The sequence below is a fragment of the Megalops cyprinoides genome, chromosome 15, assembly GCF_013368585.1.
Source record: "Megalops cyprinoides isolate fMegCyp1 chromosome 15, fMegCyp1.pri, whole genome shotgun sequence".
Lineage (NCBI taxonomy): Eukaryota > Metazoa > Chordata > Actinopteri > Elopiformes > Megalopidae > Megalops > Megalops cyprinoides.
The window spans coordinates 22650001-22672935 of NC_050597.1; the positions used below are offsets into that span (position 1 = coordinate 22650001).

The 22935-nt window shown below is 49.4% G+C and overlaps 1 protein-coding gene across 1 annotated transcript in view; it reads left to right on the forward strand.

Moving 5' to 3' along the window:
* srbd1 (S1 RNA binding domain 1) overlaps nt 1-22935 on the forward strand; it is an 83816-nt gene that overhangs the window by 47165 nt on the left and 13716 nt on the right. The window contains exon 17 of the mRNA XM_036546736.1: nt 2076-2158. Coding sequence (XP_036402629.1) covers nt 2076-2158 — 83 coding nt within the window. The remainder of the gene's footprint in view (nt 1-2075; nt 2159-22935) is intronic.

Below are 22935 nucleotides of genomic sequence, written 5' to 3' on the forward strand. Positions count from 1 at the left end.
CGCAGTCGCACACAAATTGCGGTCTGATCGCGCTTGGTGTCAGCTGCATCTTGTGTCTCCGGACCCGTGACGTTTTGTCTCAAAAATGACCTCTTTCCTCATCTCTTTTCTTTTGGTGTCTTTACACCTTGCTGTTGTGTGGGGACTCTGGATTAAAACACCGCAGGGCTGTGTTAGGCCCGCTGCACTTACTGAGACTGAATGGAGCAATTAACACAAGTGTGGGGCGCCGATTCCCTCCACCAAACCGAATTATGCAATCGTGTCCGTGTCAGAGGATCAATATTAATGACGGCTCTTCGTGGATTTTTATTTGTGGGTAATTGGAGTTGCCATTGAGCCCCGGATTTGATCAGAATTCTGGCACCGGCTTCCTTGGCGCTGCCTCAGTATCCGAAACAAAGCTAATAAGCCGTGATTGTTTCGTGCAGGGGAGAAAAAAAAGAGCCGGAGCGGAGGATGATTCACGGCCCCTCCGACGGTGTCTGCTGGCTGAGGAAACACACCGGGGTCCCGTGGATCACCCTCAATCAGGAGATTACTCACCGGGTAATTTCATTCCCCTGCCTGACGGGAGATAACGTTTACGCTCGGGGTCGAGAGTTTGCAGATGGCCGCGCGTGGACCCGCCGGGGGTTCTGGGACGAGTACCGCTCTCTCTCCGTCAGCGGTGCCTCGGAAGAGCGGAGCCGTCATGTGCTTCCAATTACACATCATTCGTAATGTTTGCTGTTTTTGTTTCTGTTTTTTTTTGTTTTTTTTTACCACCCACTCAGCTAAAGATCTCATTTAAAGACTTTATTTTCTCTCTTTCAGTCAAGTACTGTCATTTTCAAACAAATGACAGTAAAATATAAGATGTAATTTTATCATTTAAAAATGAAATGGGATGAAAGAGCTTGTGTAGTGGTGCCAGACCCCTACCAGACAGGACGAGAACAGCTCTGGGTCTGTAAAATGGTGTACTGTGAGTGCTCTCAGTGGGGCGTGCTGTAAGTGTGTGTGTGTGTGTGTGTGTGTTTCTGTCTGTGTTTCTTTGTGTGCAGGGGTGTTTGTATGCAGGTGTGTGAGAGGCAAAAGGGGTGTTTCATACCTGTGTATTTTTCTTGGTCTGCATATTCCCTGTGTGTGTGCATGTGCGTGTGTGTGTGTCAGTGTGTGTGGGCATGTGCATCAGACAGTGTGCTTCTGAGTGTATGTATGCCTGTGATTGTGTGTGTGTGTGTGTGCGTGCGTGCGTGCGTGTGTGTGTGTGCACGTGTGCACTCACATGTGCATGCATGGTTAGGGTGAGTCAGAGAGATCAGGGCAGGTGGGCGGAGCCTGAGGCAGGTGTTGGAGGCCTACTGGGGCCTCAGCAGGGGAGTCCATTAGGAGGAGACAATTAGCCAGGGCTGCGGAGAGAGGTGCGCTAACGAGGCCGCTCTCCGCGGCGCCATCGCCTGGGGTATGCCCCGGGTCAGCTGATCACAGTCTGGGAGAGAACGCCTGTGCATGGGGGGCCCATTAAAAATGCAGACAAATGGAGAAACTCATTTGCATATCTAAACTGTGTGTAATAAAGTCTGTTAGTCTATTAGAGGAGTAATTATACTGGTCCCCCGAGACACAGACCTGTCTCTTCCGTTCTCTCTCTCTCTCTGTTTGTGTGCTAATGGAACCGTGAGTGTTTATACCCTGTGAAACACAAGAACAGACAACACACACGAAATACACTGGCAATAGATACATTACATGTGTTCATACTGTTGCTGCATTTCATCATTTTTGCATCATTTTTTAGTCTTATTTATTTTATATGTTTAATCCTTGTATCTAAGCCTATTCTGTGCTAGTTGGCATACATGATTAATTTTGCTTTTACACAGTCAAGACATTGCTGTGATTAAATAACTCCAACAGTGGATCTTGAACATTGTCCTATTCAAAGGGACGCAGACAGAGTCCATTGCAGTGTTATTCATTTATAATTCACCATGTCTCAGTGCGTTCATGTGTGTGTTTGTGTCTGTATACTGTATATATGTGCATGTGTTCATGTTTGTGGCTATGCTCTGCTTGATCTCAATCCCCAGTTTCCATCGGGAGACGTGTTCAGGATCCGTTAGCTGAACTGGTGAAGATCGACCCCAAACACATCGGCATTGGGACCTACCAGGTAACAGTCCATCTTTTCCGCCTGTTCGCTGAATCTAGCAAGCGTTTATACTTGGTAGGGGCCATCTGGTGAGTGAATGCTACATTAAACCCTGCGTATATATTATAAGTGAATGTATGAGTGAGCAAGTGAGCAGATGCCACAAATGACAGGAAATTCAAGCATGACATCAGCGGCCCTATGCTTGACCTAAGAGTTTTGTATGAAAATAAACCCTGACTTGGGTGTACTGAGTCAGTAAGAGCATCGGACGAAGTGTTTGGGCGCAGTATTTGTTTTTAGTTAGAGCTTGGATTTCAGTGATCTTAATCCATCCTTTCATTGTTTTATATGCTGTTTCATATTTGTGCTGACAAATTTATTATAAATCCGTATATTATGTAATGCAGTGTAGCGTAGCTGGAACGGACAGGCGGGGTAGCTGTACCTAACTCCAATTTTTTCAATGTAAGCAGTGCCTTTACAATGTTTTCTGTCTTTTTTACAGTATTATACAGATAATACCATGCTAGCTAGCCAGGTGCCACTTACTAGCTAGATTAGCTAGACACACATAATGATCCATGTCACATTTAGTGTGAACAAGATTGCTATCAATCTACATTTGTTTTACAGATTGTTGTGATCTGACTAGCTAGCTGGGGTGCTTTAAGTATGGAGGGAAGGCTATGGTGGCTGATGAATGAAACCAGAATTCTGCTGGTTGTGTAGAAAATCTTCCACCAGGATTTATATCCAAGTAGATGCATGTGTATTGCAGGTAGATGGGGCAGTTTTGCAACATAATAATCAAAATCAAATCAAAATAAAATGAAAACCGCTATCTTTAAACTATGTTTCCCCCAAATGTCATGTCTGCGTGACGCTGTTTAAATCTGTATTTATACCAAGTATCATAGATGCTGAAAAATTAGTGCAATTTTTTTTTGTATTTTTACCACAGTTTATGAATGAAAAACTATTGAACTAATTTTATTGGAGCTTGGTCAGAAAATCCACTCTTGGGAGTAGGCTAGACAGTCCAGGTTTTATAGCATTTTACAGCTGTGATGCCACTTGTTTTCAGTTTTCAGAACAATTTTCACTTCGCTCTTTGTTCCTGTGTAATAAGCTACACCCTCTAGGGGAAGCTGAGGTAAGTGACACTTTGCAGTGTTGCCATGACTTTAGTATATTATGACCCCCCCCTCATCCTGAGCTTTGCCCAAGTATTTTGTCCAGGTGTGTGTTGCAATGGCGGAGTGAAGATATTTGTGAAAACAGAGCTAAACAGTCTGGTATTTTTTCCACCTTGTTGCTCTGCCTCTCGCCACATTATATTGGCTAACCTCATGTGCCCTTGGTCATTTAATCCTCCTCACACACAGATTAAAATAACAATGGTAGGGTAAATAGGGGAGAAATACACTGGGGGTAATTTAAGCCATATCCTTACCGCTGGGCTTTTCAGGGCCTTAAGCAGGTGCACGTAGCAAAAACAGGCTGAGTAACTGGGTGTGGCCACTGCAAGTGGGTGGGCCGCAGTGTGGCGTAATGGTAAGGAGCAGGTCTCCTATCTGAAACGTTGCTGGTTCGATTCCCTGCTGGGCCGCTGCTGTTCTACCCTTGAGCGAAGTACTTGACCTCGAAAAAATATCCAGCTGTATAAATAGATAAAACTGTAACCAGTCACTCTGGATAAGAGCATCTGCTAAATGACAATGATGTAGTGTAAGGTGGGATGTCCTTCAAGTCATTTATGCACCCGGTAGTGTGTCATAGCTGTAGCTCTCCTTAGCGTATGTACTGTAGGAAAGTGAGTCTGTTGGGTCCGTTTTTTTTTATCCCTTATTGGGCCGGCTGTGCTTGGGTCACAACACTGGGCCAAGTTTGGACCAGTCATGCCTCTGATCCCCGCCTACAGCGTCCCCACGCCCCCGCGTCTGCAGGCCGAACGTGGGATTGGAACAGGGCGCGCGCCGGTCTCTGGGAACGGTCCCGCAGAAGGCCGCAGGGTTGGGAGCAGACTGGTAAAAACATCTCGGGGTTTCTGAGGACCGTGTGAACGCGAAGACGCACAGCTGAGAGAAGTACGAAGAAATGCGCCCAATTAAATGTTACACTGCTGACTAATGTCCCCATCACTATAGAAACCGCAGAACACATAGGATTGTGTTTGTCTTCAGAGTTAAGTGTAGCACAGACATCGTCTACTGGACGATGCGGTTTTGCATGTTAGAGGACATAACTAGCTTTTCATCCCTTTTAGTTTCACGACCCCCCCTCCCCCCAGAGCAGTCTAGGTGGATGAACAGACCCCAGTCCTGCTCAAGGTTAGGATGAAAGTGGGAAAGTGGATGAAAGCGCTGTGTTAAATGGTGCCCTGGGAGGAAATGTTTTGGCTGCTGAGACATACTGGGATAGAATACTGGGCTGAGAGTGGAGATTGGGGGCGGCGGTTAGTCCACCAGTCTGCATATCCCAGCTCAGTCTCGGTACGTAATTGGTAAGAATGACATTTCTTCACAGACTGCCAAAGCTGACGTATTTTTATAATTCACTGAGGTAAATGACTGCATCACCATGTGCCTTTAAGATTACACAAGGTCAGCGCTGCTCACCCCCCGCCCCCCCCCCCCCCCCCCCCCCCACTGCTGCCCTCTTTTACTACACTCGTATTCACAACGCTTTTTGGGGATGATTTGTGTATACTTCAGTGTCACTTTTTCCTGTGTCTGATTTTGTGTGTGTGTATGTGTGTTTTCGTGTCATTTGGTTTATGCTTTGTCTGTCTGTATGCCTGTATGTATGTATGTGTCAGCATGCGTTTTCTGTTGGTGTGATTGTGGTGTGTGTGTGTGTGTGTACGCGAATGTGTGTGCATGTGTGTTTATAGGGTGTGTATGTGTCTGTTCATCAGTGTGTTTATGTTGTGTGCATACAGTCTCAGCTGGCTCAGTGCAGGTCAGGTTCCGGCTGGCCTGTATAAGAAACATCTTTCAGCGCTATACTTGATTACAGGCCTGCTGTGCTAGTGCAGAAAGCTGACGGGTGTCCAGTCTCCACCCCCGCCGCCTCTCCCCCCATCCCCCTACACACGCACACACACACACCACATACCACACACAAACAAACATGAACTTCTACCCCTAACCACAGCTCCACCGCTTGACTCAGGAGAGACATGGGCAGGGGTGTATGTATTGTTGTCATGGTAAACAGTCATGCTGACAGTGTTACAGCAACATTGAAAAACTTACATCTGAGCTGGCCACCATCACTCTGATTTCTCCCCTCCTCAGACGCATCTCCTGCCCTGCCACCCGGCACCCTGTGCATCACCAACGCCTGTAACTCCACCCCCCCCCCCCCTCCCCAGTTCACAGAGGCGGTAGCCCCTCCCTCGGCTCAGGTTGTGCTGGATTCGTGGGGGGGGCATCTGATGCATCTGATGTCAGAGCAGTCAATCAGTCCGTTCTCTCACTCGCATTGTGAAACCCGAGCTGGAGAGGTCTGGGATGTTCTTTTCTCAGTCCCGGCACACATGCATGCGCGCAGATAGAAGCCTTGCCACCAGCCGGTCAGACAGTCACCTGAGCCCTCTCTCCAGCGCCCTGATTCATATGTGGCCTCTCCTCTTTCTCCTCCACACGCCATTGTTCCTCTCTCTCCCTGTCTCAGTTTTCACTTCAACTCAGTGTGCTTTATTGGCACAGAATGCATCCTGTAAATGTTGCCAGCATTTAGTGTACAATACAGGAAAAAAAACTTTTTAAGGCAATAAACATATACATAGGATAAACACTGCAATTATAATTATTATTTTAAACCCGTAGGCGCTATAAGTTATAAGCAGAATTTATACAATCATTGTATAGATTTTATTATTTGTTAGTAAATACTGGGTGGTGACTCTGTGTGTGTGTGTGTGTGTGTGTGTGTGTGTGTGTGTGTGTGTGCTTATGTATGTGTATCAGTGTGTTTGTGGGTAGTGTGTGTGTTTATGCTGTGTGTACACAGAGGGTCCCAGCTGTGTCTCTCTGTTCCTCTCTCTCTCTCTGTCTCTGTATTTTCCATTGTATTTTTTGAGACACAGTATTTAGATTAATTACTATTCTAAACAGAAGTCAAGTCGTGTGCTAATCCAGCGGTGCCCTGTTTGCCTTTGCGGGCCTCTGTCACGAGTAATTAATTTTCCTCGTAAAAATTAATTCGATTACGTTTCCCGGTAGCATCATATGTTGACACAGGTCTTGGGCAAGTTTGTATTTTCTGTTTCCTTCTCTCCTGCTCAGGCTCTCTCTCTCTCTCTCGCTTTGCGCAAACCTTGGCTTCAACTCTGGAAGACCTTATGTTAAAATAAATGCAGATTACTGAGCTGAAGAAACAGTTTGTTGCTTCTAGGAGGCTAGTGAATAAAAAAGAAAGTTGTGTTTCTACTCTGTAGCGGCGTGTTGTGATTGAGAGTTCCCAGGCAATGGAAAACAAACAGAAAATCTGTCTGCACTTTTTATCCCGAGGAACGTGCGTATGTTTGAGAAATGCAGGGCGTAGGAGAGAGGGTGCGGAGTGTGTGTATGTGTTGGGGGGGGTTAGTTTGGGGGCTGTGGGGCTAGCTGGGCTTTCCTCACGGAATAAGAAGCACCAGCAGACGTGCTCACACTGACCACCGCGAGAAGGCCCCATAAGCCAGGTCAGGAGCGGTGCGTTCTGGGCCAGTCCGCGAGCCGGGGTCTGATGACAGACGGGGCGCGCTCAGACCCCCCACCCCCCCCCCCCCCCAAACGAACGCTCGCACGCAGATAGAGTGACGCTCTCGTGTGAGGCAGGGGCCGAGGCCGGCCGGCCCGCCTGCTGCAGCGGCTGTTTTTGCAGGAAGTCTAACTGGAAGCAGATGTTCCTCCAGACCCGGAGAGGAGCCTCTGCCAAGCGTCTCCGGCGAGGTCACGGGCCCCGGCTCTGGGCCCTGCTCGGATTCTCCCCCCACATCGCTGCTCGCCGGGCTCTGAATCCTGACAGAACAATGTGCCTGTAAAATCTGCTATCAGACGGCCCCCGGGTCGCTCTCTCATCGCGCTGCGGTTCGGCGGGAGTGGGGGGGAGGGGCGGTGTTTGCCTGATGAATGTGGCCTGTAATGGCGGCCGACGTTCAGACCGGCCGCGCGAGCGTCCTCCTTTGCAGCGGTCAGCTCCGGCCGGACCCCACGGGCTGTCTGGCGACCTCACTGCTGTTGTCGCGGTGACGTCTCCCTGAACCGAGTTTATTTTCTCTGTCACGCGATCCGCCAGCGGGATGGTCAGGGAAGAAGGAACATTGTGGCGAGTGATAGCGAAACCCCACACTGTGTTCTGTAGATGAGTGCTCTGCTGTGCTGTGCTGTGTGGATGAGTCTGCTGTGTATACTGTGTATGTCAGTACTGTGCTTAAGGCCCTCTGGAAAAGAGTGTCTGCCAGATAAATAAACACAAGCGTGTTGTATAGATGAATGTTGTGTTGTAGTGTGTTGTAGGGGTACATAATACTGGAGCCCCTTCTGCGGTTCCATGCTGGGATGTTCGGTGTTCGTATACAGTGTGCTGTTGTCCTTGCTATGTTGTGCTGTGTGGAATGTTCTTATGTTGTTTGCTTTATGTTACACTGTGCTGTTCTGTACTGTAGTGTAGCAGTGTCTTGTGTCACACACTTGATACTTTTTCTATGATGTGTTGTTGTGGGATGTGCTATAATGTACAATCCTGTGTATTGTCGCCTGTGGTCTGTTATGCTGTGTTAGACTGTGTTCTGTGCAGTGTTGCGCTTATTCATATTGACTCATATGCTGTGGTATTTTGAACTGTGATGTGTGAATCTGTTGGGTTGAACGCTGAGTCATACTGTTCTGGGCTGTGTCATGCTGTGTTATGTGCCGCACGGTATCGTTCTGCTTTGTGCTGCGCTGTGCCTTGCTGTGCTGTGCCATGGTGCGTGCTGGGCAGTAGCTTTCTGTGCAGAGAGCTGTGCTCAGCTCAGAGAGCAGCGGGGAGCAGGGTGCCCCTCCCCGAAGCCGCAGAGCAGACCCCTGCAGTGTGCCGTCTCTGTAAACGCCCTGTTTATTTGCTCTCCGTGAACACAAGCCCCGGGCTTATTTCTCTGCTGTCTGTCCAAGCTACTGCAGGGTCCAGATCAGGTTCTGGGAACGAACCCCTCGCCCCCTCTTATTTGCGCAGTTTGTGGTGAAAAGTTGTGAGTCATGCCGAGGGGGGGGGGGACCCTTTGCGTTGCTGAAACTCAGCTGCCAGATAATGGTTTTCCTATGGTAGAAACCATGTTCTTCGATATTGCCAGTGCCACATGCCTTGTCTGAGGAGGAGCGAGCTTACCTGTGAAAGCCACTGGAAGCAGACGGCAGACGTAACCTTCCTTCCGTTTTAAACTCTGGTATTTGACGTGTCTGGAGTGTTGAGGAAAGTAGCGCGCATTCAGAGGAAACATTGATGCACCTGGGTGGGAATTTGCCACAGTGATCAATGCTGGAAGGCTCCCTCTTGTATTTATTCAATAACACACAGCATGTACTGGATAAGAACTTAACCACCCTTAAGTTGAGAGCCGAGATACAATCTCTTTGAGGTGCCTCTGTAAGTCGTTTGTAAGTTGGCTCCGTATGTTCTCTTTGGCGATAATAAGATGGCTCGTTTGTACATACTGATCGTACGTTAGTGGTATTTTAGCCTCAGTGTTCTTACAGGGGAATTGCTGTCTCCCCGTACCACATATCAGAGTAAGTGGGCCAAATCTTCCCTCCTGAGAGAGGAATTTGTGCTATAAATGAACCGTAGATGAACTGATATTGAAGATGAAGTTTCTATTGTATTGGTGTAAAATTGTTCTGCTCCAGTGGGGATCCTTTATGGGTGCATACTGTGGGCATAGTAACCCTATAGTCTGCAATCACAGCAGATTCTGCCATAGTTGAATAGGATACTCCCAATACCGTCCAGCATGTCAGTCCAGCTCATTGCTGTTCACGCTTACAATCATCCTAGTCTTTCTGAGGGGGCGCGCCTTGTGGTAGCGGCTAAGTGAACTGGCGGTGTTGCGTTACCGCGGGGACGCGGGTCCTCATTCGCTGCCTGTGTGGGGCCCTCCGGTCGGGCTCTTATCTGGCAGTCGCCATCTGATTCTCATTGAGGACGTTATCGGAGGTGCTGCTTTAATCCCAGCAGACTCCAGGTGGGGAGGGTGGGGGGTAACGCCGGCCCAGCGCTGGCCGGCATTCTCGGGAGGCGGCGGGAAAACAGCCACTCGCAGGCTTATTTAAGCGGCTTTCAGTCAGGCCCCGCAGAGAGGCCAGCTGCGCGAAGACCGGCGAGCGGTCCCCAGGGGGCGGATTTTACCCAGCTGTGTGCGAAAACACGCTCGGATATTAAAGATCCTGTCAGTCTGCGAGCGCTCCCTCTCTCTCTCTCTCTCCCTCTCTCTCTGTCTCTCCTGCTCTCCCTTTCTCTCCATCACTGCGGTAGATTTAGATTTCTGTGTCATGACATCCCTCCCACAAAGAGCTCAAGTATATACAGATTATTGCTATGGAAATACTGTATTTCTGTAGAAATACTGCCATAAATGAAAGCTGTTTCATCTCCAAGTCTGAACTTCCTAGGCAGTCATCGGAAGAATAAAGCACAATATTAAAGCACACTCAGCATGTCCTTTGACCTTTTCCACCCTGCACCCCCTGGCCTGGCAGCACCGTGGCTGCAGTTGCGCTGTTGTGAAGGGGTTGGGAGCGTGCCGCGATCCCGCGGACCTCGTCAGCACGTCTCCCACTGAGCCGGCGGACACAGCACACAGAGATCTGGAACTCTGAGCAGAACACAGCAAGCATTCTGTTCCAGAACTCGCTGCACCCGCACTCCATAACGTCGTCGGCTGGAGAGGAAAAGCACCTTTTTTCTAGCTGTTATTCTAAGTGTTTTATTAGATTATTTTCATAACGGATCAGAAGACTGCATTCTGTGTGTAAAATTTTTAAAACTCCCCTGAGTATTGCTTATTCAATTACTAAGCATTAACTAAACAACACAAGGATGTTGTAAAGAGCCATAAAATGTCCAAAAGTCCTTTTGAAAGATTCTGTTTCTCTTCAATGTCAGGACATGGTTTCTCCTGTCTGAAAAGAGTCTGTGACTGTCTCCGCTCTGCGAGGTGACGTTGCCTTGTGCACACCATACATGTGGTCCAGAAGGGCTGAGTGGTTTTTAAAAACAAGAAGGTTCCACCCGCTCACTGGACCAAGAGTTTACCCATCAGCACCCTGGGCTGCACACGAGAGGACTGCGACAATCCTGTTTTCTGCTGCTCCGTTTTTTTTTTTTTTTCCTGTCACATCCTCCGCGAACGCGGGGTACGCATTGGCCACTAGGCAGTGTGGCCTGGGAAACACGACGCGAGAGTAAATGTTTTCAGAAGTCACGGCTGCTGAGGCGGCCCGGGGTGCGACTCCAGGTTAGCACGAGGGGGAGGCTGACGTCAGGTCCTGCGAAGCTCGGTTTCTCAGGATTTCGGTTCCGCTCCCCCAATGCCTGCGCTCTGATCCGGCTCAGAGATGCAGTCGCCCCGGGCCGACAGGAAGAGAGAAAAACGAGGAGGGAGGGAAGGGATGACAGAAAGGTGACAGTGATTGATATTGGCAGCCACACAAGCTTTCCTAGCGTGGGAAAAGCCGGCTGTTTGACACTTAAGGGCTAGATCTCAATAGGAGAAAATCTAAACTAATTCAGCGCTACAAAAATCATTTGCTGGTTGTACTGGTTTTTTTTCCCCACTTTCACTTTTCAGGACGTGTGGCCAGACCTGATGTGTCTGGGTGTCGCCTTCCCCCTGTTTCACCCACAATGCATCACTCCCTGTTGTGTGACTGGGTGCACTGCCTTCCCCCTGTTTCACCCACAATGCATCACTCCCTGTTGTGTGACTGGGTGCACTGCCTTCCCCCTGTTTCACCCACAATGCATCACTCCCTGTTGTGTGACTGGGTGCACTGCCTTCCCCCTGTTTCACCCACAATGCATCACTCCCTGTTGTGTGACTGGGTGCACTGCCTTCCCCCTGTTTCACCCACAATGCATCACTCCCTGTTGTGTGACTGGGTGCACTGCTGTCTTTCCTGTCTACAGCATGCATGTTGGTGGCATCCTGCTAATACTGCTTTAGAAAATGTTAGGCTTCGGTGGGGTCATGTGAACGAGGGTCAGAGGCGCTGCAGCGTCTGCATTGGGAGCGAAGCGGAGCAGGATGCGGGGTCAAGGGAAGCAGGTTGCCACGGCGCTGCCGTTACAGGCGAAAGTGACATGACAGCGAAGTGATGGCTTTACGAGCGATAATGACACCCTTCAGGTCCGGCTAATGTGCACCTCTCACTGGCTGGCAATAAATCCGCCCCCCCCTCCCCCTTCCTTCCCCGGGCTCCAGGGGACACGGCGGCGGGGGCGATAAACACCTGCCCTGCGTACCTGCGTTTCATTATCCCCCAGATTAGAGCGCACAACGGCCCCTTTCTGCCGGGGGGCATCGTCAGCCCGGGACGTGCGAAAGGCGGTTTACGGGCCGTTTACCGCCCGCATCCGCTTCCAGAGCTCCGGAGGTGAATAAACAGCGTGACTCAGAGCCGCGCCGCCGCCCGCGGCCCCGCTGGGGCTCCGGCTCACCTCCGCGCTCGAGCTGTGAGGCAGCTCGCCCACACACCGGAGCTTCATACACTGGCGCATGGAGGCTGGCCCACGGGCTGTGGCACCGGTGCTTACTGCACCTAATAATGCCACAGGTTTGATTTCTAAAAGCTTTTTGAAGCTTAAGAAACCCTGTTGGTGGATTTGTATTGACATTCTTGTCTGTGATTTCATACAGTACGTTTTTGTTGTTTAAGCTAATGTTTTATTTTAGATTACTAATATCAGTCTGAGTGATTACACTGATTTAGACAACCATAAGTAAACTACACATTGTGTGCGTGCATACGCACATAAAAACTTGTGCATATGCCTGTTCTTATGTTGCAATTTGTCACTGGATTGTTTCCATGCTTTCACTCCATTGCTGAACATAGGAGTTAATTAAATGAAATTTAATACAAGTCTTATCATAAGTACTGTGTTTGTTTATTCCAGAGCACATGACTGGCATGATTTTGATCTGTGCAGTGCTAGTGGTTAGTGGTTGACACTTTGGTCTTTGAGCTGTAAGTGTGAACCCCGCCTCGCGTGTTTTGTGTTAACTAATGGAATGAAGCAGGGCACTGTGTTGGTTTCTCCGTCAGGCGTGGGGTAGCCATTTCCGGAGTGGTGCAGAGCGCCCCCTCAGCATGCCCCCCCCCACCCCCCACCCCCCGCACCAAGCGGCGCGTAGGCGCTCTCCTGCAGGTGATTATTATGACATGTCAGGTTTACGAGGTGCGAGGAGCGCCCAGGGGCCGTCCAGACTCATTACACGCTGCAGGACCGGGCAGGTAGCCCTGCTGAGAGGCTCTGAACGCTGGCTGTGAAACACACATCATGCAGACACACAGACATGCGTTACATTACAGTAATTCATTTTTACATACACTCTCACACAGACACACATAGATCACACAAGCACACACACGTACACACACATCACGCATGCACACACACGCATGCACACACACACATATCACACATGCACATACATACACACACACACACACCACACACATAGATACATACGCACATACAGATACACACATGCACACACACCTACACACACACATACACACACACACACACACACACACACACACACATACCACACATGCACATACATACACACACACCACACACATAGACACATATATACACACAGATACACACAGGCACACGAGCACAGACACATACATGCACTTCGTATACACTCGCACATCACACACAAATATATATACACAGGTACTCACACACACAGCTTCTCCTGCCTTTGGTCCTCTCATCAGAGACACTCCTGCAGGAGCCTGAGAGGGAAGTTTGAGTGACAAACGCTGCTTCCAGTGAGGCTGCGGTCCTCAGGAGCGGTGGGTTTGGCTTACACGGCCGTGACGAATTGTGGCTGTCAGTTTTTATTAGGTTGGTGTTATTATTTATTGTTATTTTTAACAGAAAGGCCTGTTGGATTCTGAGCATGCAGAGTCACGGAATGTCCAAGTCCTTCCAAGAGCTGTCCGTCATGGGCGAACAGCGAGAGGATTTATCAGGAGTCAGGCGCGCGCGTGCGCGCATACGCGGAGCTCGCAGTGATAACCCCCTCTGCACAGTGGCCCTCAGTTCCCTGTTTACCCAGCGCTGGGAGGGCGAGACAGGAGGGCACACGATGAGCCCTGCCCGAGCTCTCCCTCTGTCACTCAAGACCAAACAGATCGCACTTTGACGGGCCACCCCCCCCCCCCCCCCTTCGGCGCGCGCCTGTGCGGGACACAGTGCCGCCTCTCAGCTGCACAGTCGCAGCCTTTAGGCCGCGAATAGAGGCCGCCGTTATGGCTCCCTATCAGTCAACGGCGCCGCGAATGCCCCTCTCAAGACACCACCGGCGCTTTTCTCCTGTGTTTTGGGGGGCTTTAATGCTTTGCGAAAATGTGAGTCTCCGGTTACTGGGGGTGGGGGGGGGGGGGGTTTGGAGGATGTGTAGTTGTGTGCATTTTTTAGAGGGGGGTGGGGGTGGTGGGGTTAGGGAGGGGTTGGGGCGGGGGGGGGTTTGGATGGTTGTAAAGGGATCCCGTTCAAACATCTTTTGTGTTTCCACTCTAACTGAAATATGTTTTCGGAGCCTGCAGCTGGTTATATCTGTGAGCGGTTCCCTCTCTCGGCCCTGGGACTGATTGACGTCTTGGAATGGCAGCTTTTCATAAAAAGCTGTTAGCTGTGTGAGCTGGAGCTGCGGAGCGCAGACAGACACACTTTGTTCTGCTGCTGGGGCCTGTCCAACTCAAACAGGACCTTGCACCTGAATTTAATCGTGGCGCTCCGTGTGTGTGTGTGTGTGTGTGTGTGTGTGTGAGAGTGTGTGTGTGAGAGTGTGTGTGTGTGTGTGTGTGTGTGTGTGCGCGTGCGTGCGTGTTCGTGTGTGTGTATGTGTGTGTGTGTGTGCGCGCGCGTGCGTGCGTGTGTGTGTGTGTGCTGGGGTGGTGGGAACTGCCCCTCAGACCACTACGCCTTCTCATGTTTACACACCGAGACAGGGTTAAAAAAAAATCCACCCCACATTTCCCCACCTCCAGCTTTGCGATTACTTTAATTGGTTTTCTGGTGTTTTGTCTTTGGGCCGCCATCCTGAGTGAGCGCGTGGGAGCCGAGCTGTCAGTCTCTCCCTCTCTCTCTCTCTGTGAGGGGCGGCGGGGCAGCCTGCCCACTGCCAGGTGTGAGTAAACACCTTCCTTATTCTATTATAGATAACGCGCTGTCTGAGCGCCTCTGATCGTTTCCAACTGCGGGGAATGTCAAAGAGAGAGGGCCAGCTTGAGCGTGGAGCGGGGGAAAGAGCCAGCACGGTTGACGGCTTTCGTCAATAAAATGTGAAAAGGGGAGGGAGGCGGTGGAAGTGCTGGGCGCGACCGTGTGGCTGACAGACCGGAGGCTCCACGGCCGCTCGCCGCGTGTTTTACGTTCCCGGGCCGCTTATGGAGCGCGTCCCCTCTGCGAGCGCGCTCGTTTCTGCACCGTAAACGCTCGCCGGACGCAGCGGGATGCTGAGCTCCCGAATCCCAGAAAAACCCAACTTCCAGCGTTCACTTTTATTAGAAACACCTTGGGCTGATTTAAAATACAGATTTCTCAAGTGAATTTTTCTTCACTTTTTGTTTATTTTTTGTTTAAGTTTTGTTTCAAAAAGACATTCTTGTTTAACAGAACGGTGTTGTCGCTGACAGTGTTTTGTGTAACAGTGGAAGGGAACCCGATTGAGCCATTTAGCAAATCCCAATACCAAACTCTCCATTTCCACATTAGAGCACAGCAGTGGCTCGGGGCCCGTCGGTGAATCTTTTACGGTTCTCCTGTTCCCCGGGTCCGTGATCCTTCTTCTTTTCCACGGCGCGGGTGACACCGCGCGAGAGGGGCCGTAAATTAGCGCTCCCCTGTAAACGACTCCTCTCCCCCTCTGGAAGGGTGACAGGAGCGGTGCGAGGATTTAAAAATAGTTTTCTCCCCCAACCCCCCCCCCTCCAGCCCTCTTGATTGATGGCGAGTTAATGAGTGTGCATTCCTGCACCGCGGCTGAACTTGCCCGAAGGGGACAGTTTTAAGGTGTCTCCTCTATCCTCTTACCCTGAAACTGTGAGAACCTTCACTCGATACGCTCGGCGGGTTCGAGCGCGTGAATCCCCGGCCGCTCTTAAAAAGCCCCACCTTGGGGAACGCGGCGCTTGGCCCAAATAAAAGAGGAAGTCTCGCTCTGGCTTATCGTGTTCCGCCCTGCCGTATTATTGACACCGACTCTGGAGATATTACAAATGATTCATCTTCTCAGGACCGCCCGCGCCCTCGCTGGCCTGCAGTACCCACAGTCAAAGGGTTGTCAAAGAGCTCCACCCGTTCCTAGATATTAGTAGTTAGTGCTGGTAGCTTCTGTTTAGTGAAGTAGGTATTTACCCACATACCATCAACATACATGCATTCATTCTACCTGGTTGGGCTTAACAACAGGTATGCTACAAGACATTTGAGACAAGTTTACAGGCATGGAGACTTTTTTCACACGGATGTGGTTCTTCCCGTGTGAGAAAGAGGAAAAAGTCCCCGTCGGAGAAAAAGGTCAAACAGAACTATTTGGTGTGACATTTCAGGTGCTTGCCAGCAGCATTCACTCTTGAAGTGCCCTGTAGCCCTAACATCAGTTTTTGTTTGACGGGTTTCGTTCAATGATGAAGTTGTTTTCTGAAAGAGGAGTGTGTGAGAAACTCCTCGGTTCAATTTCTCAATCAACCTGCATTTCACCTCTGCGGCCACTAGGGGCAGACTGAGGTCTTGGTAGTGGGGGGAAATGACTCAGCTTGGACGTGATTCTGGGGTTCTCAGTGGGACTTCTGGCGCTGAAGTTTTAACGTCAACACATGGTGTAAAAACAATGACTAATGTTGTGTGAAAGCAGAGGAGATAAAAACAAAGGCAGAACCCATGACGTCCCCCCCGCCGATGGCGGCTAACGCAAATAACCAGGAACAGGAGACGGGGAACGTGAGCGGCGTGGCGAGGACGCCGTCACCCCGGCCGGTGTCAGTGACAGCGTCATCCTGAGTGCGGGAGTTACACAAACACGCGTACACCCGCTCTGTTATCTCACGCGCTTCCTGTCCCGAGTGTCAGTCATCCGTCCCCGCCGGGTCACTCAGCACCTGCTCGCCCCCGCGACTTCCCCCGCTGGGCGGCTGTCAGTCAAGCACAGGGACCTGTCAGTCACTCGGCGGGCCTGTCGGTCAGCTCAGCATGCCTCGGTGGGGCGAGCGGAGCGGGCAGACCCGCTCCTGACAGGTCTCCGGCTTCTCTCCCTCTCTCATTTCCTCCACCACACTCCCTCCATTTTGTTTAAATCCCTCTCTTTTCCGTCCTCCACCCTCTTTCCTCCCCTCCTCTGCTTCTCTTTTGCCCTCTCTCCTCCTCCTCTCCTCTCTTTTTTTTCCATTTTCTCCGTTTCTCTCCTTCCGCTCGGGTCCTTCCGTGATTGGTCCAGGCTTCCCTAACCCCAGTGCTCCCTTCCTTTAACACATGAAACCGAAGCACATCAAAGCAGCCGGAACCCTAGGCAGCAATTAGCCTCGGCGCTGTCATCCAAACACAAACTGTGGGTTCGGAGTGTTAAAACATCAACGTGTCCTTTGTACCAAATTTGTCAAAAAGAAAGTCAGATGTGCAAAATGTTTACTTCTTTTTTTTAACCCCATAAGACCCTGCGCACAGGATGTGTGACAGTGTGAAAATATGGGAGGTCACACGCTAACCATAATCTCCATAATCTAACATCAGAGACCACTATGTACATGTGTTCAGGCCTCAGAGAATCACAAAAGTACAAGTCATAGCCTGTGTATCATTCGGTCAATTGTAAACTTATGTATTTACAGATACAATGTAAATGTAAATGTAAATACAATTTTTTCACTAAAAAAACATTTTATATATTAAGCTTTATTTGTTTCTAATTTTGTGTATGTTCTCTGTTTCTTTGTTTTGGAGTGGCTGAAAGGATAACTTTAAGCTTTATTTTACAAATGTATTAAATTAGTCATTCTCAGTTGCTTTCCCATATGCATCACTAGACATTACAGTAAGAAGTGTGTTCTTGTTTTTTCTTCATTGACAAGACCAGGGGGGAGCCGTAGAGGGATTTTTTTCCATACCCTTCATGTAAATTGTGTGGTTTAGAGTTTGTTTTAAATTGATTAAAATGAGTCCTTCAACCTCTCTAAAAACTTGCCAGATGTTTATTCACTACATCTCTCAGTCTTTCCCATACTCCTGAACAGATTCACAGGCAAAAAGCCATCTTTTTTTTTTTTTTTTTAATTTTTAAAAGGCACATTGGAAGGAAAATGGAAGGAAAGGAATAGGCCTTAACCAAAACGTGCTGCCATCTTAACATTTGTGCTCTGCTGACTGATGTTTTCTTAGGTGCAGAGGACTCGTGCTTTCACTCATTAGTGTAAACCTGGTTCAGTGGTTAACACTTGGTCGGTGTTTGAACGCTCAGCATGGACGGTTCGGATTCACAATGTAAAGCAAACGCCTGTGGCATACTTTACTTTTCATTTGTACATATGTACCATTTACTCTCTCTGTTTACACTCTGAAAGCGTGACTCTCTCTTTCTTTCTTTCTTTCTGCCCCCCTCCCTTTCGCTTGTCTAGCCTTCCCTCTCTCTCTCTCTCTCTCTCTCTCGCTCTCACTCTGTGGCTCTGAAGCTTGATTTTTCTACCTGACCGTGCTGGATTACTTTCAGCCCTGCACTTTCTCCCTGTCTACCTTTCTCTTTCACCCTCTCTCTCTCTCTCCATGGCTCATGGGCTGTATCTGATTTTTCCATTAAAGATGATGAGGCTTTCTGAAATGGCCTGGCAGGGTCGGGTGCAAAAAAAACATTTTGTCAGATTGATTCTCCCCCCCCCCCCCCAACCCCACTGTCGAAGATTCCTTGCTCTCTGCGTTCGGCCAAGGAGCACAACTGTTGCAGGAGTTTGATTTTTCTAATTCCATCCCTCACATCGCAGTCTCGGTGGCCAGTTTCCTATTCTTCTTTTTTTTTTCTCCCTCACACAGACAACTGGAGGGGAAAATGTGCTCCCTGCTCGTCTGAAACACTTGTTATTGCTGACACAGAGAGAGCAATTTGCTAACAGGTTGTTATTAGTTTACAAGGGCTGTTTGTTCAGCAGCTGATCGTGTTACAGAGCAAACTTGGGCAGACAGTAAGTGTCTGAGGGGTAATTGCTTATCCTGAGCCCTCTCACAAAAAGGAACCATCTTTAGCCCATGTGGTCCCCCCTCTTACCGCTGCATGAACGTGGCTGCCGTTGGGAGCCCGCTATCTGTCAGCCTCCCACCGCCCCTCTCCCGCTGTACGCGAAACGCTGCGTAAAATCGGCGCGTCTACAAAGAAGCGCGCTAGGTTAGTTATGGGTGTGCACGTGTGTTTGTGTGTGCGCGTGGGCTTGTGCACGCGTACATGTGTGTTTGTGTTTGCAGATGGACATTTGTGTGTGTGTGTGTGTGTGTGTGTGTGTACGTACGCATGTGCATTGCAGGGTAGCTTGTTCGTGGGGGGGTCTGATCTGTAATAATTTGTTTGTCCTGATGAAGTGCCAGATTGCTGTGAGGTTTTTTTATTGTTGATTATTTGATGTTGTTATCGCTGTTTGAATCTATGTGACCCACAATACGGGCAGCCAGGCGCTAGTGGCACCTCCGCTCTGCTTGAACCCCTCCATGTGCAGCAGCCTCTCACCGTGGCCTACTGTAGCACATTACTCCTGCTCAACACAGCACTGCATTCGTTACCTTACATCAGTGTCAGTTAGCAGACACTCTTTATCCAGAGCGACTTACATAGGTTACAGCTGAACCACACACAGCTGGATATTTACTGTGGGTTAAGTACTTTGCCCAAGGGTACAGTAGCAGCACTCCATCAGGGAATCGAACCAGCAACCTTTCGGTTACCAGTGCTGCTCCTTACCGCTACACCGCACCGCTGCCGGTCCTTGTTTTTTTGGCTTTCGCATGTAGCACGCGGTGGACTTTGAGTTTTAGGAAGTGTTAAAGGCGTATAAGTAAGCAGTGTCCACTTCATGCTGACACCCCTGCTGGAAATGTCTGTGAGACTGCCGTGAGTGTGGAAAGTGAGCCTTAGTCGGAGCCCTTGGTCTGAGTGTAAACTCTATGCGCCCGCCTGCCTGTTTGTTTGTGCCCTGATGACTGACTGACTGACTGACTGGGCTGTCCCAGACCCCCGGGCTCTTCCTCGCTGTTTTTACTAGTGCTCCAGATAAATAAAGCGGGATAGGGTAATGACAGAAGAGACTGAGATGACAAGGTGGGGAAGATGGAGCTCAGGGGTGTGGTGAAATACTCTCGAACCCCCGCCCCCCCCCCCCTCCCCCCACCAGTGCTTCAAACTAACCACGACTCAAAGGACGTCCCTTTCATCCCACTTCGCAGGTAGAATCCTGCTCTCTAATAAGGACTGGGTGAGCGGGGTTTTCCCCCAAATCAAGGGCGCGGGGGTGTCGGTGCGCACCTTTTAGGCCCCTCCCCCTCTCTGTACCCACACTTGTAATTCTTGTTTTTTTGGTAGCAGGTTTACATCTGACACAAAGGTGGCTGCCAAGATTTCAGGTGTGTTATTATGCATGTCGTTATGCAATATAAAGACAAACTGGAACCAAACGTTTCGCCATGAGGATGAAAGGCTCCTCTCTTCTGGTTTTGATGTCAGGTGGTGCAAAGTAGAATTGAAAGCCTTTTTTTCTGGGCCTGACAGGGTAGCTCTTTAAAATAGTCCACTGGCTGTAATGCCCCAATGGTATTTCTATTATGCTCTTTCTGGAGTGTGCGGGTTACCATGTGAAATCTCATTAACGTCCGACTCTGTTCAGAGAAATGGGGAACGGCATGTCATTTTCTTCAGTCCAGTCCCTTTTTTTGTTCTTTAATGCAAAACAATGTTTCCGCAGAAAGACCACATTTCTGCATTGATCCGTTTTCCAGTAACGTCTGCCTTGATAAAGCCCTTGGCAAAGAAGGAAATCTCTCTGCAGCCATGTGTAAATTGAATTTGACTGGGCTTCGTTTATGGTAACCTTGTCACTGTGAATATCAAACCTTTCCTTTTTCTTGCATAAACTAATCCAGCAACAGCTGTTTGAAATATCAGTCAACTGTTAAACCAAAGTGTTTGGCTAAAGTGCCTGAAAACAGACTCAGGGATTTTCCAGGCTACGCCTGCAGCATTAATGTGGTTTTACTGTCTTAATAAGACTCCTTATTTCAAGGTTGTTGATCACGGATTGATTTATTTATTTTCCCTAATGGACCCTTGGCAGATCGGGGTTGACGCATGGGATAGGGACGCATACCCCTTCCCTCTCCCCTCCCCCACTTGCATTCTGGGAATTCGCGAGCAGTGATTAAAAGGGACGTCTATCTCGGCCCGGGCCCGGCGGAAGGCCCGATGGTTAACCGATGATGTGAGGGCCCGCCGCAGCCGGTGTATCGGGTGACCCGTCGCCTTTGAGCGCGGTTTGCGACCGTGACTCATAAGGCGGAGCGATCAAAGGGCTGGTGAGGCCTGCCCTTCAGAGGGAGGAGATTGATCACGGGGCTGGCGTTTAGGAAGGCGCGGATCTACATCGTCATTTCAAACTTAATTTTTCAATGAACTGATTTTTAGTAATTGTAGTTGTGCTGTGTTTGCCATAGTTGCTAATGGGGAAAACTGACCTGTATGTCTTGCTTTTTTTTCCATCTGTTCTTGAACATTGCTGCACTGAAGTAGCCTGTGAATAATTCCTTTTGACTCCCCAGAGTGATACTGGCAGCTTGAAGACAAAATACAATATGAAATTCGCAACAGTAATGGTTGTCTTGGAAGTGAAACTCAAACAATTTGACCTCCCCCAAGATCAGAGTGTCTGCTAAGATAATAAATTATGTTTTTGAAAAAAAACTGTATGAAAGAAAGAATGTGGTGAGTTAGGGAAAATTTTAGGAGTGATCACAATGGTCGTTGTTAGGGTCTCTGTGCAAGTGGTGAGTGTGTGATAAAGTTGAGATCAGGAAGAGCCGTGAAGTGTGTGCAAAGGTGATGTCATCCCCTGATTCCTGTCCACAGGAAGTGGACCCACCCACACATGCAGCTCCCCCCTCCCCCCAAATCTACTTTTTCTTGGGACTCCACTGGGCCACTTCAGTAACGGATTCCATATGGTCATTGGCCCTTGTGTGACACAAAGGCCAGTCAGAATTCTCTGTTTGTTCCTAATTTTGTCGTTTTTGGATTTTGTCCTGTTTTTTTTAAATTTCTCTTCCTTTTTGAACCCCTCCGAAAGTGTGAAAAGTTCGCCCGGATTAGCTTTATCAGTTCCCTTTTTCATAATCTAAAACCTCTGCTAGGTGACTTTGAAGTGCTGCTGCTGCCTTCCAAGGAAAATAACCCCAAACATTCCCAACCTCTCCTCATGCTAAGAGCTCTGAAGGGACCCAGTATCATCTACTCAGCTCTTTCTTTACCCCAGATCCCAGCCCGGCATGTCCGGCGCAAGGGATTCTGGGTAACCGCAGTAGCCCTCCGCTGCAAAACCTGCCCCTGTGCCTGCTGACCAGAAAAATTCCCGTTTGGTCGAAAGCCCCTCACACAGGCCATCGCGGATCCGTGACTCAAGCCCTACATTTCAACACTGGAGGAATTTTAGTGTTTAGTCTCATTTGTCTCCTGGCAGAAAAAGTCAGAAGAAGAAGAAAAAAAAAAAATCCTACGTTGTAATATTTTATCTGATTATGGAGACGGCTTGCTGCAGAAGTCCAGCGTGTGGGAGTGCGAGATTGTTTCCACATACGCTGCTGAAGCCAAGCCCGGGAGCTTCGTCAGAGTGGGGATTGAGCAGGCAGACAGGGACTAGGCTAGGAGTATCAGCAGGGGCCGCCGCCTCATAATTACTGAAATTCATTATGAGATGAAAGGGTGTGTTTGCCTGTACAGAACTAAAAAGGCACAACCGTCAGGCTGTCTGGCCGAAAGGATTTTAAGGATGAACATTGAAAAAGCCCTCTGTTTTGAGTGTGAGAGGCACCTTGTTCTGTTGAAAAGGTAGCCTCTGCCCGCTGCTAAAGGCTGTGATTGGTGGAGTGATGTCATGAAGCGTAAGAACCCTGCCTCTGTGCTCCTAAACGGCCGTCGCTCGAGCCCGGCTTGCATTAGCGCCGTGTCTGAGAGAGGCAGGCTAGGCATTGGCGTGGTGGGCCTTTCTAGAATCTCAGGGTTGCCGGGCGCCAAGATGAACAGGGCTAGAAATGGATCTCTCAGGAACACCATGTGAAGAACAGCGCTGCAGGACTTACAGTGACAGCCCCAAAAACACAGCGCTCTGCCAGCACCCTGTCCGCTGAACCAACACAGTGCATCTGAGGTCCCTCCCTACGCCACTTTGGCACCCACAGAGAGAGGCAGAAAGAGAGGGAGCAGTCCGTAGCCACGCCGCCGAGGTCTCTGTCCACACTGCCCCCTAGTGTTCATCCAGCGCACGTACATCTCGCGCTGTCAGCCTTGCCTT